This window comes from Corvus hawaiiensis, chromosome 8 (assembly GCF_020740725.1).
Source record: "Corvus hawaiiensis isolate bCorHaw1 chromosome 8, bCorHaw1.pri.cur, whole genome shotgun sequence".
Lineage (NCBI taxonomy): Eukaryota > Metazoa > Chordata > Aves > Passeriformes > Corvidae > Corvus > Corvus hawaiiensis.
Window position 1 is genome coordinate 19432764 of NC_063220.1, and position 14626 is coordinate 19447389.

General features: G+C 47.9%; 1 protein-coding gene across 1 annotated transcript; it reads left to right on the forward strand.

The window, feature by feature from the left end:
- Window positions 1-480: 480 nt before the first annotated feature.
- Window positions 481-13817, forward strand: WNT8B (Wnt family member 8B). Its single transcript, XM_048310763.1, has 6 exons — window positions 481-754; window positions 6745-6778; window positions 7763-7901; window positions 9273-9398; window positions 11395-11537; window positions 11921-13817. Exons 1-6 carry the CDS (start codon window positions 696-698, stop codon window positions 12476-12478), a joined length of 1059 nt encoding a protein of 352 aa, XP_048166720.1. The 5' UTR covers window positions 481-695; the 3' UTR covers window positions 12479-13817.
- The last annotated feature ends 809 nt before the right edge of the window (window positions 13818-14626 follow it).

Sequence of the window (14626 nt, forward strand, 5' to 3'; positions counted from 1 at the left end):
GAGGCAGAGACAATGATCACATATCTGTGACCCAAGCAGCAGACACAGACAGCCTGAACCCAATCCCCCCATCCCAGAGCACCCAGTGCACCCCAGCTTGGTGGTGTCTCCAAGGCAGGAGGAGGAGAGGACACTCCAAAAGCAGCCCTTCCAGTTGCCTTTGCCGGGAATGGAGAGCCAGGGCAGTGCTGGTGGAGATTGAATCTAGTGATTACTTTAAGGGATTTGCTGTCTCTTTCTTTATCCCTTTCTCTCTCTTTTTTTTTCTTTCTTTTTTCCCCCCCCCTCTTCCCTCCCTCTTATCCCTTTCGTGGTGCATTTGTCTTCGAGGAACCTGGGGTGTTCTTTTCATCAGTTCAATCTCTCTCTGGCACTTGAGTGCTGATTGGCTGAAGGACTTAGGGAAAAAAAAAATCTTTAATTAAGTAGATAATCTCTTCTTAGGAAGTTCTGCGGCTCCATTTCACCAGCCCCCTTTAGCTCTTACTTTAGGATTGGTTACCCTTTGCAGAAGGTGGGATTCAGGAGGCATCCGCCTCTTCATCACACCAGGACTGCCGGGTAGAAAATAACTCCATCCCTTCCCTAAATTAGTTGTGCTGCTTTTTTTTTTCCTTTTCTCTGGTGGTGGTACCTAAGTTTGGGGTTTTTTTAGGATCTCCTTTCTCCCTCCTTATTTGGATTTTATATTTCACATGGACCCTTATCTGGGCATCTTCTTCCTCACTCCCTTCTTCCAGTCCTGCTGTGCCTGGTGAGTATCAAGAGCACCTCAGTCTGTGTCACAGGCAGGTGTTCTTCCCAGATACCCTAAGGAAATTCCTCTTCACCTTCCTAAATGTCTTATCTTTCTCACTTAGCTCAGTTCTGTCTTTAATGGAATCAGATATTTAACCAAGTCCCTACACACTCATTGGCAGAGAGGTTAGATCTATGAAAGTCCCCCTTTTCCCCTGCGCCTCCCAAAAATAACTATGGGTCAAATTGTGAGCTGTAAAATAGTAAAATAGAGGAGAGCGGATGCTGAGGACCTGGCCCCTCACTTTCAAGTGGGAAGATAACCCAATAGAAAAGCCAGGGACTTCTGTTTTTCCAAAGGGTCCCAGTCAGCTTGTCTCTTGTCTTAATTAAATCAAGTGGGGCTTCTCTCACGCTCCCCAAGGAGGACAGTCCGTGATTAAGAGCTCAGAGCCAGCAGGAGTGAGTTAGATACACAGGAGTGTCACTCTGGCTGAGCAGCCTGAGACCCAAGCTCCTTGGCACACACAGGGGCAGAATTACATGTCTGAAATTCATCTACTAGGATTTCCTGGGGAGCAGCTATTGGTATGGATTTTGCTACGGTGTGGTTTCCAACCACCTGAGTCCCATCAGACCAGTTCTGCTGTGCATAAATCTATGGCCATTTGCTGTGGACCCCTTGCTCTGTCCTAAGGGTGGTGTTATATTTATTTCCCAGAAAGTTCTATAAGTGTGAACAGAAAGAGATTGCACTAGCATCAAATCTCCTATCATTGCTTGTGGGATATATCAGTCCTATTCCCAAAGGGAGATGGGCTCTGCAGGTATTTTTCCTATGGGATTTTTACTGAGTACCCAAACTTTATTCTCCATTGCTGTGATGCCCTGGGGAATCTGCTCAGCAGGTTACAGACTTATCTCTAACGGCAAGGAAAGTCTTTTACCATTCAGTTACTAAAATCCCCTGTCTTCCCCACAGCAGATCTCTAGGGTTATTACCATGGATGGAGAAATCAAAATTACAGAAAGAGAAACTAAAGAGTAAATGGGAACTCATTCCTGTTAGTCTGGAAGTGAAATTTATGTTCTTTCAGAGATTTTCTACTCCCTTCATTAAAAGAATGTGCCACAATTTGTATATGTCTAAATACTATAAAGCAGCAAACTCAAGATAAAACTCCCTTCTGGAACAAGGGGAATACATATGTTCTACAGAGAGACTAGGCAAGAGCTCATGCTGATTTTATTGTTATTTTTCTGCTCTTCCTGTGTATGTGTCTTGCTTTCCTCAATAAAAACAGGTTTAGAATACATTAAAAAAAAAAAAATCAACATTTTAAAGAAACAGTTCAAAGGAGAGAAATTTCAGTGCACAAAGTAGAGCTAAATATGGAAATCCAAGGCATTTTCAGTTTGAAATTGGATGTTTAAATTCCCTGTCTCTCAGCAGTTTTTATCTAAGAGAAAAGTTTATAGATCAAGACAACCCCGCTTCTCTCTGCATGTTGCTCATAGGTCATGAGTTCCAGAGAGAAAGGAAAATTGCAACCTTTATTTGAAATGATCATTTTGCAGACAGTATCCCTTAACCCTTGAGGAGAAAAAAGACAAGTTTGTGGGAATCATAAAATAATTCTGCTTGAAATTTGTGCTGGTTTTCTTTATCTGATCCAACAGCTTAAAATACAACAAGTTTTTTTTTTCCTGTGATTTAATCACAAGTATTGGGAGTGGCAGCATGGGGGGGAGCAATATATAACAACAACAAAACATTTCTTTAAATATATATGTGGCCACTTCCCTTCTGTGAGTGTGCATTAGATTTTACCATCTAACGGACCATTCAACCAGTGTATTTCTAGGTGATCAAAATGTCAGGGTTGCATTTAGGAACAAAAAACCCCAAAATAAATATAACAAAATAGAGAAAAATGAAGAAAAAAGAAGTAAAGCTTCAAAGGTTATTGAGTTACCACCCAGTCTCCTCTCTTGTGGGAATAATATAACGATCTTTAATGCAGCAGTTTGTTTCTAAATGTATTTTCTACACTTCAGCTGTGGGACTGCCTTTGGTTTCCAGCCTCCCTGGTTTTCTAATAATATCAGGGAGCTCATATTGAGAACGAAACTCAGATCCAAAGTGAAATTCTATCAATTTTCTCTATTTACAATAATGATGGCAAAGATCTAAATACAGCTTTACCATTTTCTAAAGAGCAGAACCAGCAGCACAGTAACCTGAGTGGGTGGTAAGGTATCAGACAAATATTGTAATGAGAGATTAGATAAGGCTCTTAGGGCATATTAAACCGAGGAGTGTGGTGCTGTTACTGGTTAAAGTTGTAACTGAGACAGAATTATCTGAGGCTTATTAGTATTTGATATGAGTAAAATATAATGGGACAGCTGCTTGGCAGGGTTCTTTGCTTTCAGATTCAATAAAACTATGATAGAAAACTCCTGCTAAAGATATTCATTAGCTTTGAGATAATTTCCTAATATTGGATCCCATGAAAATCTCTTGCCCTAGATTTGCTTTTTACCTGGAGACAGAGTTGTGGTGAGGGAAGCACTGTACCCTGGCCAGGGCCCTGCACAGCCTGGGGAGGGGGCAGAGGAATTCGGAGGTCTTCTCTCTCTACCTGCTTAGCTATGAGCCTGCTTCGCTTCAGTCTGTGTAATGCTGTCCTGGAGTTTGAAGGTGGAGGGAAAGGGGTTTACACAGATAGGAACCCCATGAGCTTCCTCAGAGAAGAGAAATTGCTTCAAATATCTCCTTTCATGTGCATGATACAAAAAATCACCGAAGTCATGGGAATTGGGCTGGTTCACACCAGCTGTGAATGCAACTACTTAGCTAGTTTAGTTTTACATTCTGCTTTCCTTTGCAAAGGAATGAAAATTTAGTAGAAATACATAATTTCTTTTTAAAAATCACAGAGAAAATAATGAAGAGAGATTTTGGTAGTGATTCCTGTTTGCAGCACAGAGATGATTCTAGAGACACTGCCACTATTGTACTACATCTGTGTAAGTAGTGACTTAATTGCTCTCTGCCCTTACTGGAGACTATATACAGAATGGAAATGCATTTTTCTTAACTAAATCATGGGAGAAAAGACAAAGCACACAGATTCTGTCTCCATTATTATGTTTCCTTCCCCCTCAACACAAGTAAGAAAAATTTCAGCCAGTCCCCAGCCATACGACAGTCCCATCTCCCCTTCTCCTGAACCCACTTGCAGTTGCAAGAGTTAAATGTTGGGGTGTCAAGTGCACCAAACACTTGAATCTTTGTGAATCCTTTACTTGTCTAAGTCCTACAAACCCAGCCAGCAGCATACCTGCCTGTTGATCTGAGAGCTCAAGGAAAATGCCTTCTGTCTCTCTGACTTTATAAAGTGTTTAGAATATCCTGCTGGGAAATTGCTACTGTATCATTTACTCAGCTGCAGATGGAGAATTGGCATATCCTGAACTTGGCCTTTTTGTGAACCTTAAAGTATATCCTGGAAGGAGCAGATCCTCTGCTTCAATGAAGTTGTGTCAATTGACTCCTGCTTAACAGGCTGGTTTGCTGTAAATGCTGAATTTGTGGATTACTGTCTTCCTCCTAACGCCATCCTTGCAACTTCCCAGATGTTCCTAATCCAAGGGTTGAGGCAAATCCCTCCTATATGCTGTGAATTTGGTTTTTCCTACCCACATGGGAAGCAATGCAGACAGGATATTTCTCTTGTTTTGGTGACAAAAGCAAGATAAGAGAGGACTTGCAATTTTCTAGCTCTTGCCTACGCAGAGCATTTTACAAGAGTTTTCTCACAGCTCAGATTCACACTGTCACCATCCTGAGTGTGGTCCCCATAGCAAAGCACTTAAGGTCAAGGCAATGGACAGAAGGGAAACCAGATGGAAAAATAACTTGTTCATGCTGCTACCCAGTTGCGTTAGGATGGGGACCCATGGAGCTTACACAGTCTGATTAGCCCCAGGTTCATGGCCCTGTGTGATTCAGGTCACCCGATGCTCTAATCACTCGGCTACAGATGCCTTCTCTCCAAGTCCCAGGAAATATTTAATTAGCTGTACAATGCAGAAGCAGCTCCCAAAGGAAAATTCCTCTGCAAAACAACCATCAACTTCGTGCTAAAGTACCCATGGGGGCTGGAGCACAGCCGGGTCTGAATCGCAAGCCTGGAACAAAGGGAAAGAATCTCCTGTTCTCGCAGTGCCTTGGCACAGCCCACTCCTGTTTTGACCCAGGGGAATCTTTCCCAAAGCAAGCTTCATCAATAGAAACACATTTTCACCAAAAAAACCACAAAACCCAAACTAAAACAAAAGAAAGCTAGACTTGCCAGAAAGAAATGTTGCAAACACACTCTCTCAACTCTTTCTAAATTCTAACAGCAAAGATCAAGTTTCTCGTGATTTTGACCAAGGTAAAGTAATGAGACCTCCTTTTGTGGTGTACATTGGAAAGGATCTCTGTGGGTGCAGTTCTAGTGGAGGTGAAATGGGCTTGCTAACTGCATGACTGGTTTTCCAAGGCAGGACAGCGTCCTCTCCCAATCTCTCCTGTGTCTGATGTCTGGACACCAGTCCTGCCACCCTGTCTGTTGCTGTGTCTGCGGCAGGGCTGCACTTTGACCCTCAGCTTGGGACAGCAGTGCCTGCCTCTGCCTGTGCTTTGAGCTCACCCTGGAATGTCTCCACAGTGTCTGTGTTGGATTTGTAGCACAAAAAGACAGTACCTTTCTCTCCCTTACAAGGAGATACTTGTGGCTCATTTGAAGCAGAACGTCATCTTCATAAGAAGCTGAACAGCCAAGTTTCTATCAGTGCATGCTCTGTCATTTTCCCAATCACTCACTCACTGCAAGGTCTCAATCCACTCATGGCACCTCTCTGGCCTCAGTGTCCTCTCTGGGTGATAACAACACTCACCCTTTTCTCTGAAGTGCTGGGTTGCGAGCAGGGAAAATGCTCCAGAGACTCACCAGAAATAGTGATGAGTGTTATTTTGCAAACCTGGAGATACTGGGATTAGGTATTTTTAGGACACTCTCTCTTTTCTTACTTCATTTCTGACTTGGGATATTTAGAATTGGCTCTTGGGCTTTTCAAAGTGTCAGTCTTTTCTGCTGTGACACTGCTAAGCAGGATTCACCCAGCCATTCTCCAGATTCTGTAGGTGGTCACTGCACCATATGGAGTCCTGATGCTGACTGACCATTTGCACAAAAACAGACTTTCTCACTAGAGAAGGACTCAGACTGGACAGCATCAGTTCTGCAAGCCCATAGGGACAGTGCTGGAGACAAGCCACAGTGCCTGGCCCTTGGAGATGATCACTCCACGCCTTCAATGGGAACATCAGAAAGCTTAATTTTGTCTAGGACCTCCCACCCACCCCAAACCCCTGGGATCCCCTGCACAGTGTCCAGGAGGGTGGGGAGGACATGTATATTTGTGCTCAGCCATCACCATAACCTGACCAAGAGGAGAGTATGGGCAGTCAGAGCTGGCACCACAGGAAAACAAGGGATTGTGATCTGGAGAGATGCATCTGGACACGTACTGCAAAGGGCAGTGGTGTGATGCCCTCCTTCCCTCAGCATGGTCCCACTCCTGGGGCTGGGGGAAATGCTACCCTGAGTTTAGTCAAGTGAGGTAAAAAGCAAGGCTAGGGGAACAGGAAAGGACTAAAATAATGGGTGGCTTGGTACAGAGGGTAGCTGAGCAGAGGAAAGCAAAAAGACAGAGCAGTGAAGGAACTGCAGCCCAGTACAGCCTGACTGAGGGGAGCAGGGCGGGGGGAAGGAGACGGCACTGTCCTGTCCCTCAGGGAGCAGCAAGGGGACATGAGGGAGAGACTAGAGGTGCCTGCAGCCAGGAGACAGGCAGGCTGTGGGGGGTAAGAGGAGAGCCATGGGATGCCTGGCATTCCCCAGGCCCCTCTGCCATCATCCCCTCCCTGCTGACACTGTCTCTGTCTTCCAGGTCAGTGAATAATTTCCTGATGACGGGCCCCAAGGTAAGAGAAATCCCTTTGATCTCTGTCCCTGATTCTACTAAACCCACAGAGGGAAGGAGAGAGAGGGAGAGAGAGGTGCTCCTCCTTCCCACTCCTCTCCACCCAGCCTTGGCCAGAGCTCCCCTCACCCCCAGGTTTCCAGCAATAAGGCAGAGAAAGGCCAGGAAAGATTTGCTGTGAGCTGCAACCTGTGAGCTCCTTGGGCTGCACCAGCCCTGAGCAGTGCTGACCTGGGGTTCTTTTAAGCTGGTTGGGGCCAGATTCTGGAGATTTGTCTACTGACACCAGCCAAGGTTCTCACCTGCCATCTATTGCTTCCTGAGGATCAGGTTGGCGTCAGGGCCCACACTGATCCAGCTGGAAAGTATTTGCTGTTAAGCCCTGTAAAACATACTTCCTCAAGGAGCCCAACTAAAATTGCCAGGAATTTGTTCCATATTTTTGACCCCTCACATCATTGTGCTCCTCTTTCAGAGGCCTTTTTTCTTAGCCAGGACCAGCTGTAAAATTTACCCAGTTTTTGTTCTGGCTATTCCCCAGGAACACCTCCAGGCCCATCTAGCTCCCAATACACTGGTGGAGCAACCTTGCTCCAAAGCACTAGCTCTCCCCCTGGAGCTGTGGTGAAGAAGGTGGTAGGCTGAGGCATCTGCTGGCCTAGAGCTCCCTGATCTCTGAGCAGAAGGCTCTGTTTCTTCTCATGGTGAAGAGATAAGGGGTTCCCCATGGCAGAGGCTGGCTGGCACATTTCCTAACGTGGCTAACAGCCAAGAGCTCAGCCTTCTCCCCCAGGAGGCTCAGGCTCTGACCCAGCACAGCAGAAAATGGGTTTGCTGCTGCTGATGGTGAGCACCACTTCTCAGGGAAGCCAAGGCTGGGAGACCTTCTCAGCTCTGTATGTGTTGCCTTTGTAAGATGGCATGCAGGTTACTTTCAGTTGAAAATATGCATCGTCCCTGTGCTGACCCCCAGCTCTGCTCCTAGGCCTATCTCATCTACTCCAGCAGTGTGGCGGCTGGGGCACAGAGCGGCATCGAGGAGTGCAAGTTCCAGTTTGCCTGGGATCGCTGGAACTGCCCAGAGAGGGCACTGCAGCTCTCCAGCCACGGTGGGCTGCGCAGTGGTAAGGAACGCATTGGATACCACTACTGGGACCCCCTTGCTACAGGTTAGAGCCCATGGCCCCCTCCTCTCTTCCCAAGTACCTCCTTTTCTTCCCCATCCCCACCTGGGAAGTGCTTCTCCCAGGAATCCCCCAGAGGGATCTCTCCAGGAGACCCCTTCACCCATCGGCTCCCAGACACACGGGGATCTAGCTCCAAGGCATCCTTGCAATGCCAGCCTCACCTACGGACCTGCTGAACCCCAGATGGCGCAGGACCAACCCTCACACAACTGCCTCCCCACAAGGATGCCCCCCCCCGACCTGCACATGGGCTGCTGGTCACACCATGCCTAGATGGTGTCCCAGGGTATCCCAGGGAGGCTGAGAACCAGTGCAGGCTGGTTGGGTAGCAAGCAGGGGGATAAGGCTAAAGGGAGCAGGAAAGAGTTCATCAGTGGCTGTGCTCTGGCCAAGAGGCAGGAGAAAAGTCTTCCTACATCTTCCAGATGTCAGAATCACCCTAGGCAGAAATCCAGTACCCCTGACCTAGGCCACTGTAGGGCATGGGGCTGTGGTCATTGTTACTGTATCCTATTCCTTACCTATTTGCAGGTCCCAGGAAATATTTCAGTGCATACCTGGCCCCCTAGATCCATGTTTGATGCTGGGCTGGGCTCATACCTGCTCTGTAAAGGCAGGAGCTGGGTGTAGAGGAGAGACTCAGGCCTCTGGTGGGACTGGCAGCAGACAAGGGACCAGAGCCCAAGGCAGAGGTGGACAAAGGTTTCAAAGCTAGGCCTTGAGGAGAAAATTGCAGCACAAGGCCCCCTCTGAGACCAGAAGCAGATCCCTGAATCATTCCTGTCAAGGTTATCTGCTCAGATCCACACCTTGCTGGTATTAAATGAAAGCCAAAGGCTCAGTGAAGCTAGCTGATGATTCCGAAACTGATCCTGGTGGGTAGGTATGGTCACTGCTCAGAGCCCTTCCAGCAGAAGGTAAGGCTCGAGGGAGCTGTGGGGAAGGAGCTCTTTGATCCTAGGAGAGGCCTCCTTCCTGTTGGGGATGTGTTAGTGAGAAGTGGGGGACATTTGGCTGTCTGTGCTATATTGCCACTGTTGAGCTCCCACAATGACAGCCAGGTGCTCTCTCGTCCACACCCTTTGAAATGGCATGAGTCAGTCTGGATCATTTTTGGGAGCTTCTGCCTTCATGCAGTTCAAGCCCGAACTAAGGTAATCTGACGTGTAGGGCCTCTTCTCCACCCCACAAAGTCTTCCCCACTGCAGATGTCCTGTGCAGACTCCTGCATGGCAGGAACAATTTCTAACACTGCCATTGCCATGAAATCTTTAGCACATCTGCTCTCTTTGTATTCCCCCTTGACAGCAAACCGAGAAACAGCCTTTGTCCATGCCATCAGCTCTGCGGGCGTCATGTACACGCTGACCCGGAACTGCAGCCTAGGGGATTTTGACAACTGTGGCTGTGACGACTCCCGCAATGGACAGCTGGGTAAGGAGAGATGAGCTGCTGCCCCTTTCTCGTCCCAGGCGGCAGGAGAAGCTCTTCTCTCCTCCTCTGAGGCCGGCAGAAAAACCTCCCCTTCCTGGTCCCCACACCCAGGAATAATGCTCAGAGCAGAGCTGTCCCTGGTTCAAAACAAAGTAGCTCTGTGGAAGGTAACAGAGCAACCTCCACTTTACACCAGCCAAGCTCTTGATGCTTTCCAGTACTTTCTAAATGAGCAGGAGAGTAGAAGGGGTTGCAATTTCCCTGGTTCAAATCGAGAACTCTATTTAAGCTTCTGGAGAGAATGACTGTGTCATAGGGGCAGAGAAATGGATCTGTTGCCACGCACCTAAATGGTAGATCTTGTTATAGCAGCACAGATCAGGGACATCAGGGTTCCCAGGGTCTGCAGGACCAGGGTGGCCCCACAGCAGAATGACCAAAAGAAAAGCAGAGTGCCATTCATAAACCTCTCTAGCGCTTTTCAGCATGGCAGGCACACAAGAGCACAACCAGGAGAACCACTGTGGCAGCACACAGCCCTCGCACCATCCACATGACTGTGGTATCTAGGCCCTCAGCTGCCCAGCACCCCTGGTAGGGAGCTCCAGGCTGCACCAGTCCAGCTCTCTGCTCAGCTTTCACAGAAAACACTGACATTTAGGGGTTTTGTTTTGAATAGAAAAAGGTCAAATTTCAAGTGATCAAAATCTTTTAAAAGCCATGCCCTACCCAGCCACACTCGGCAGTCAGTATGTGTCACTTTATGACAAACTCCTCTGGAGTGTCCAGTATTTAGTAATTTACTTTACTGGCTGATAGTTTTGAAAACAGCTGCTGCTGCTTAGGTGTCCAAAGTTTGGGAATGCCTGTCTCTAGCAGAGCAAGACTTTTGGGCAACAACACATCAAATTTTATCTTCTCTGGAAAACCAAGTTAGTCATGGCATATTCCTTTTCCTTCAAATATATCTGTTTTTCATGAAAACTTTCCACTGTGAACTTAGAACCTTGTAAGGTACACAAAACTTGTGGGCTTGACCAAAACAGCATGATTCAATTCAGCCACTGCACTGAATCCAAGTCGGTGAAAGGTTTTCATACTTCCTTCAGTCCCAGCTCTTGATTTGGACTGCATTATCCACTGCAACTACCCACCTCTCATGAAACACTCCTGTCTTTCTCTGGGAAAGGGGATCACGATGCCCTGGGGAAGTCCAAGCAAGGGCCAGGCCTTTCCAGAGAGGCACGAGGTCATTAAACCACAACTCCCCAGATGTACCAATGTGGCATGTCAGGGTCAGAATATTCCAGATTTCAGATCTTCATTAATAATTTGGCATCTTTCTCTAGGAGGGAAAAAAGAAAATTGCATGGCGTTTTTCCAGTCCCACTCAGTTAGGAAAAGTACCTTCCACATATTTTTGTGCAGTTTCACAGTTCTGTACTGACTCCCTTGTTTTTTTACGGTAACTAGAAAATCAGACCATTCTAAGATGCCAAACATCGTCTGAGAATTCTGGGTGTGCCAAAACCAGGGCCTCCTCCTCGATACACGTGTGCCAGGCTTGGGCTGTTCCAGGCACAGGGGAATCTGTTGCCTCTGACCAGGATGCCTCCACCAGTTTGCTAATCAATGTTAGCAAGATGCTGTCCCTGCAAGTCACACTGGACCAGCTGAAGTCAGGGTTTGAGAGGTGATTAGAGACCCAGAGGCTTATCTACATGTCTGCTAATGCATGATAACTGACAGCTTCTAAATCCTGCTCTATAGAAAGCCTGGAAAGCCCTGCACTTGTAGTACAGGACATACCCCTTTGCAGCCTGCCTGAGTCACTTATTATCCAGGCCTCAGGAGAAATGCCATGAACTCAACAGGAGGGAACCTGGGAGTACTGTGAGGTGAAAGGCTGGATGTGACCCATGGCTTCCATTCCCTCCCCTCACTTCTGAAACCTCTTCTGGTTCTTTGACAGCACACATCTCATCTCCTTTCTTAGGGGGACAAGGCTGGCTGTGGGGAGGCTGCAGCGATAATGTGGGCTTTGGGGAAGCCATTTCCAAGCAGTTTGTGGATGCCCTGGAGACTGGACAAGATGCCAGAGCTGCTATGAACCTGCATAACAATGAGGCAGGTAGAAAGGTGAGCCCCTCTTTCCCTCCAGAGCTGATGGTGCATACCAAATTGGCTCTGAACATTCACTGTGGAGAGTCACAATTTGCTGTGGCTAAAATCACATGTCTAGAACAACTTCTGGGGGGGGACAGCAGCAGTACAATGGTGTCTGCTCTAAGGTAGCAAAGCTTCTGTGTTACAGTGTTAATGACTTTCTGCAGTCCTCTTTCTCCCAGTTCACAGAGGGGAGCACTGGGAAAAGCAAATCTGTGAGCTTCAGGACTATCGTGCAGGGAGAATTGATACCAAACTCCTCCATAGGCCTGGAGCCATGTTTCTGCATGCATTGCAGTACAGAAGTGGCCCCTCCGGGGGTTTTTCCTGAACCCCTCTCTCTGCTCACCCTGTAGGCAGTGAAAGGGACCATGAAGCGGACTTGCAAATGCCACGGTGTGTCGGGCAGCTGCACCACCCAGACCTGCTGGCTGCAGTTGCCTGAGTTTCGGGAGGTGGGCACTTACCTCAAGGAGAGGTACCACAAAGCCCTGAAGGTAGACTTGCTGCAGGGAGCAGGGAACAGTGCTGCCAGCCGGGGTGCCATTGCTGAGACCTTCAGTTCCATCTCCAAGAAGGAACTGGTCCATTTGGAAGACTCTCCTGACTACTGCCTGGAGAACAAGACACTGGGGCTGCTGGGCACGGAGGGCAGGGAGTGCCTGAAGAGGGGCAAGGCGCTCAGCAAGTGGGAGAAGCGGAGCTGCCGGCGGCTGTGTGGGGACTGTGGGCTGGCAGTGGAGGAGAGGCGAGCTGAGATGGTGTCCAGCTGCAACTGCAAGTTCCACTGGTGCTGCGCTGTGCGCTGCGAGCAGTGCCGCAAACGTGTCACCAAGTACTTCTGTGTCCGCAAGGAGAAGCGCGAGCGGAGCGGAGGAGGCGGAGCCAGCCGCAAGCTCAAGAGAAAGCTCTAACTTGCTTCTGCTCCTCCACAGTCTTGTCTGCCCCTCTCCTCTCCTGCCCTTCCCATCAGCCCCTGGCACCATTTCCATTTGGCATAGTTTTGTCTCATTCCCACTGCTGCCTCACTGGGGCCTGGACAAGGCAAAAGAGCCTTGTATGAGTGCTCAGGCCTTGCCCATACAGGGCATTAGTGCAGTGGGTAACATCTTCTGGGGAGACCTCCAAGTGTTGACAAAACAAGGTGAGATTCGGTCCCTTGAACTCAGTGTCACTCTATCCAGTGACTATGGCATTATCTCTGAAAACACAGGAGGTCTTGGTGGCTCCTGTGGTTTTGAGCTTGTCTGTTCCCCAAACAAGCACCTGCTCTGGGCTTTTGAGTAAGTGAGATAAAAAGTACAAGGAAACTGAGATGGCACCAACAGCTGGGCAACTCAGATCAGTAATCTGTAAATGAGAAGAAGCTTTTAAAAAATATAGGCACTAAAATAGTTATTGCCCCAGGCCTACACAATGAGGAAATAGAAAAGGCATGCAACTCCTTTCTCAGCAAGCCAGCCTCCAGAACCCCACAGCTTCGGTCCCATCCTTTGACAGCTTTGCTAAGCTCTCCAGTGCTTTACTTTGCATTTGAAATGGCAGCAGCAAGATCAAAGCTGCTGCTTGACCTGCCCATTACACAGCTGTCCAAAAAAGGGGTCTTATCACTTAGTTTTTACATGCTTTCTCTTTGTCTTCCAAGCCTCCAGGTCTGGTCTCTCTTTTCAGGCCAGCATTCCTGCCAAAGGCCCTGACTGATGCCATAAAGATGCCCTCACACTTCTCCACTCCCTCTTTCCTCCCAAATCTCTCCCAGAGAGGAGCTGCCAGCTGAGCCTACTCCCCATGTCCTGATGTACTTGCCAAGCACTCTTACCCTGTCAGCTAACTAACTAAATACTTCTTCCTAGTCTGAGAAAATAATGTCAGTTACTATTTAATGGTGGTGTAAATAGGAAAGTGAAGCACTTTGAAGTTTAATTTATTGCACAGTTACTGTGATGTATACGTAACAGTTTTTCCTCTACCACTTATTGTATATATTCTATAGGCTAAGCAAGCAGCAGGAAGATTTGGTTGATGCATCTCTGTTCCCTTGCTGAGGTTAGGGGAGGGAGGTAAGAAGCTGCAGGACTTGTATAAGCTCACTGCACCATCACAGCAATCTTCCCCAGTGCTGTGATAATACCATCTACTTTGCTGTTTGAAGTGTCCTTTAGCCAGACGAGAAGCCAGCAGAGCTGTTACTGGCCATTAGACCCATCTTGTAGCCAATATTTGTAAACCGATAGCCAATGCAATAAATCAGTAGCCAAGTGCTTGCAAAATGCTGTTGTGTCTAAGTGGCTGGGTGTTCTTTCATCCCATTTTGTGTGTGTATGTATAAGAGTCCTGGAGATTGAAACACACTGCTTACCCATCTGAGCCCAGGAAGACCTAACCAGTTCCAGCCAGCACAACCTCAGCCCCTACCAGGAAGGGAAAGGGTTTACTCTGCCCTGAGCTTGCTTGAAGATGCATCCAACCACAATGCAGCTGCCAGGAGGAAATAGGGTGGGACAGGGGAAGGCAGGGCCCAGTTGCCCACTTCATAGCTGAAACATTAAAGACATTCAGCAGCCTGTATGTGTCTCTTCATTATCAATTAGCCCCCAAATCCTAGGACTATCTCACAGGGAATAAGAATTTGGACCTAGGGTTTCACCAGATCAAGAGCATTCATTTCAAGCAGTAATCTGGCCTTTCAAAAATTGCAAGAAATCTTGGCCCATTCTGAGGGAAAACTGAAACACTTCCACTTCACACACAAACCACCACAGTGTGCACAGATTATTATTGTGCGCAGCAACTATTAACACAGTGACCCTGCCGTAGGTCTCTCTTGCATCCCCATCAGCAGTTTCTCTATGTCCCTGTGGTTGGCCAGGAAAGGAAAGAGGTGGCAAGAGCTTCTCGACCACCAGGGAAAGCTCCAGCATGGGGCTCCCTTTTCCTTGTGGGCCCTCCCCGTTCCAAGAGTCAGCTGGAAAAGCTGTAGAAGCCGTTTCCCTCTTCCTCCACTCGTAGTCGATCCCTCCCCTGCTGACACTGCTGCCCCACACTGTTGCCCCGCGAAGGCC

Bases quoted from the DNA above. Each gene is read 5' to 3' on its own strand.
- WNT8B (XM_048310763.1), top strand. From the start codon at position 696: ATGGACCCTTATCTGGGCATCTTCTTCCTCACTCCCTTCTTCCAGTCC. The intron at 7,902-9,272 runs GTAAGGAACGCA...CCCCCTTGACAG, and splicing joins CCACGGTGGGCTGCGCAGTG to CAAACCGAGAAACAGCCTTT. The intron at 9,399-11,394 runs GTAAGGAGAGAT...CTCCTTTCTTAG, and splicing joins CTCCCGCAATGGACAGCTGG to GGGGACAAGGCTGGCTGTGG.